The 2,101-nt window shown below is 48.9% G+C and overlaps 1 protein-coding gene across 3 annotated transcripts in view; it reads left to right on the top strand.

Annotated features, from left to right (window-relative positions):
* Positions 1-2,101, top strand: part of SCN8A (sodium channel, voltage gated, type VIII, alpha subunit) — a 177,177-nt gene that overhangs the window by 146,772 nt on the left and 28,304 nt on the right. For all 3 annotated transcript variants that reach the window (XM_008566139.1, XM_008566137.1, XM_008566138.1), the window contains 3 exons: positions 96-566; positions 1,112-1,229; positions 1,748-1,902. In XM_008566139.1, coding sequence (XP_008564361.1) covers positions 96-566; positions 1,112-1,229; positions 1,748-1,902 — 744 coding nt within the window. The remainder of the gene's footprint in view (positions 1-95; positions 567-1,111; positions 1,230-1,747; positions 1,903-2,101) is intronic.

Here is a 2,101-nt window from a genome sequence, read left to right as displayed (position 1 = left end):
GTTTGTTTGTTTGTTTGTTTTTTCCCTAGTTTAGTGGATAGCTTTTCCTAATCCCATTCTGTATTTACTCCTTTTTTCTAATGCTGCTGGTACAGGTACTGAACCTGTTTCTGGCCTTGCTCCTGAGCTCCTTCAGTGCAGACAACCTGGCAGCCACGGATGACGATGGGGAAATGAACAACCTACAGATCTCAGTAATCCGCATCAAGAAGGGTGTGGCTTGGATCAAATTGAAAGTGCATGCTTTCATGCAGGCCCATTTTAAGCAGCGTGAGGCCGATGAAGTGAAACCTCTGGATGAGTTGTATGAAAAGAAGGCCAACTGTATTGCCAACCACACTGGGGCAGACATCCACCGTAACGGTGACTTCCAGAAGAATGGCAATGGCACAACCAGCGGCATTGGCAGCAGTGTGGAGAAGTACATCATTGATGAGGACCATATGTCCTTCATCAACAATCCCAACTTGACCGTGAGGGTGCCCATTGCTGTAGGCGAGTCTGATTTTGAGAACCTCAACACAGAGGACGTTAGCAGTGAATCGGATCCTGAAGGCAGCAAAGATGTAAGATCCCAGCCTAGGAGCCAATCTTTGTCCTATGTGAGAGCAAATAGGGCTCTGTCAACCCCAGGGATTAGTTCAGCTATGGCCTTGGTGGAGACACTCTGGAACAGCCAGTTCACTTTGGGAACCAGTCCCACCCCCAGTATCATTCTAGGCCTTTCCTAGATGACATGGATTCCTGAGATATTCCTGGGCCTAGCTCTGTCTCTTATGTATGACCTGGGTCAGAGGCTGGAATAAACCCTCGAGTACTTCCCTGCCATTAATCTGAGCTATAGCTCTAAAAAACCAACCTACAGCCATATTTGGTTTAGAGTGGGTCACTATCTTTTGTGAGTGGGTTTTGATGTTAGACCCCATCCTTCCAGAAGTTTTGAGGGCCCTGTGGTTATGGTTTGCCTGTGATGAGTCGGGTGATAGTGAGTCATAATAAGAATTATAGAGAAGTTCACAGCTGGTACGTATCTCTCCCAGAGGTAGAGTTATCAGTGTGGAGTGGATGCATTGCTGTAGTTGCTTGACCTCCCCTTTCCTTGAATATCTAGAAACTGGATGATACCAGCTCCTCTGAAGGAAGTACCATTGATATCAAACCAGAAGTAGAAGAAGTCCCTGTGGAACAGCCTGAGGAGTACCTGGATCCGGACGCTTGCTTCACAGAAGGTGAAAGGGGGCAAGGAGAGGGGATGGGCATATGGCTCTTGCTCTGCTCACAGACATTTTTCTGCCATTGTTGCAGGGGGGCTCAGTGGCTATCTTCAAGAAGTTTCTTTCCCACCCAACCATTTTGAAGGAACTATTATTGTTTCCCCTATTCAATTATGGCCTATGACAGTTTTCTGTTCTCAAATTTTTCTTTGTCCATTTTCTCTTGGCATCAGCCCAAAAACTTACATTAGAAAGGCCTATTCTGTCATGGCTGTGCCTGCCTCCTGACTACCCTTTTTTCCTCCCTCTCACTACTTCTTTATAGGACATCCTCCCAACTCGAGGGCCTTGCCTTGTTAGCCTTTGCAGCATAGCCTCAGCCCTGCCACCCTCTCCATTTCTGAATCAGACACTCTGATTCAGCCCCTATACCCCCAGCTGTGTGGTAGGGCAGGGCCTGGGAGATGGAGGAGCAGGCATGTCTGGGTGGGGCACATTTCCACAGTCTGACCTGCCTCTCCTGCTGGTGCCAGGTTGTGTCCAGAGGTTCAAGTGCTGCCAGGTCAACATTGAGGAAGGGCTAGGCAAGTCTTGGTGGATCCTGCGGAAAACCTGCTTTCTCATCGTGGAGCACAATTGGTTTGAGACCTTCATCATCTTCATGATCCTGCTCAGCAGTGGCGCCCTGGTGAGGTCCAGGCGAGAGTATGATGAGGGATTGGCTGGGGAAGAGTTTAGAGAAACCAGTGGGAAATGGCTATATGGGACCCAAGCTCAGTTTCTGTGAAACTGCAAATTGACTGGTCTCAAGGATGAGGGTCTATTAAAGTGCTTTGGTGGGCCGGCCCGGTGGCGCACTCAGTAGAGTGCGGCGCTTGGGAGTGCGG

The sequence above is a fragment of the Galeopterus variegatus genome, unplaced genomic scaffold, assembly GCF_000696425.1.
Source record: "Galeopterus variegatus unplaced genomic scaffold, G_variegatus-3.0.2 Scaffold224, whole genome shotgun sequence".
NCBI classification, from domain to species: domain Eukaryota; kingdom Metazoa; phylum Chordata; class Mammalia; order Dermoptera; family Cynocephalidae; genus Galeopterus; species Galeopterus variegatus.
This window is presented reverse-complemented; position numbering and strand designations above follow the sequence as displayed.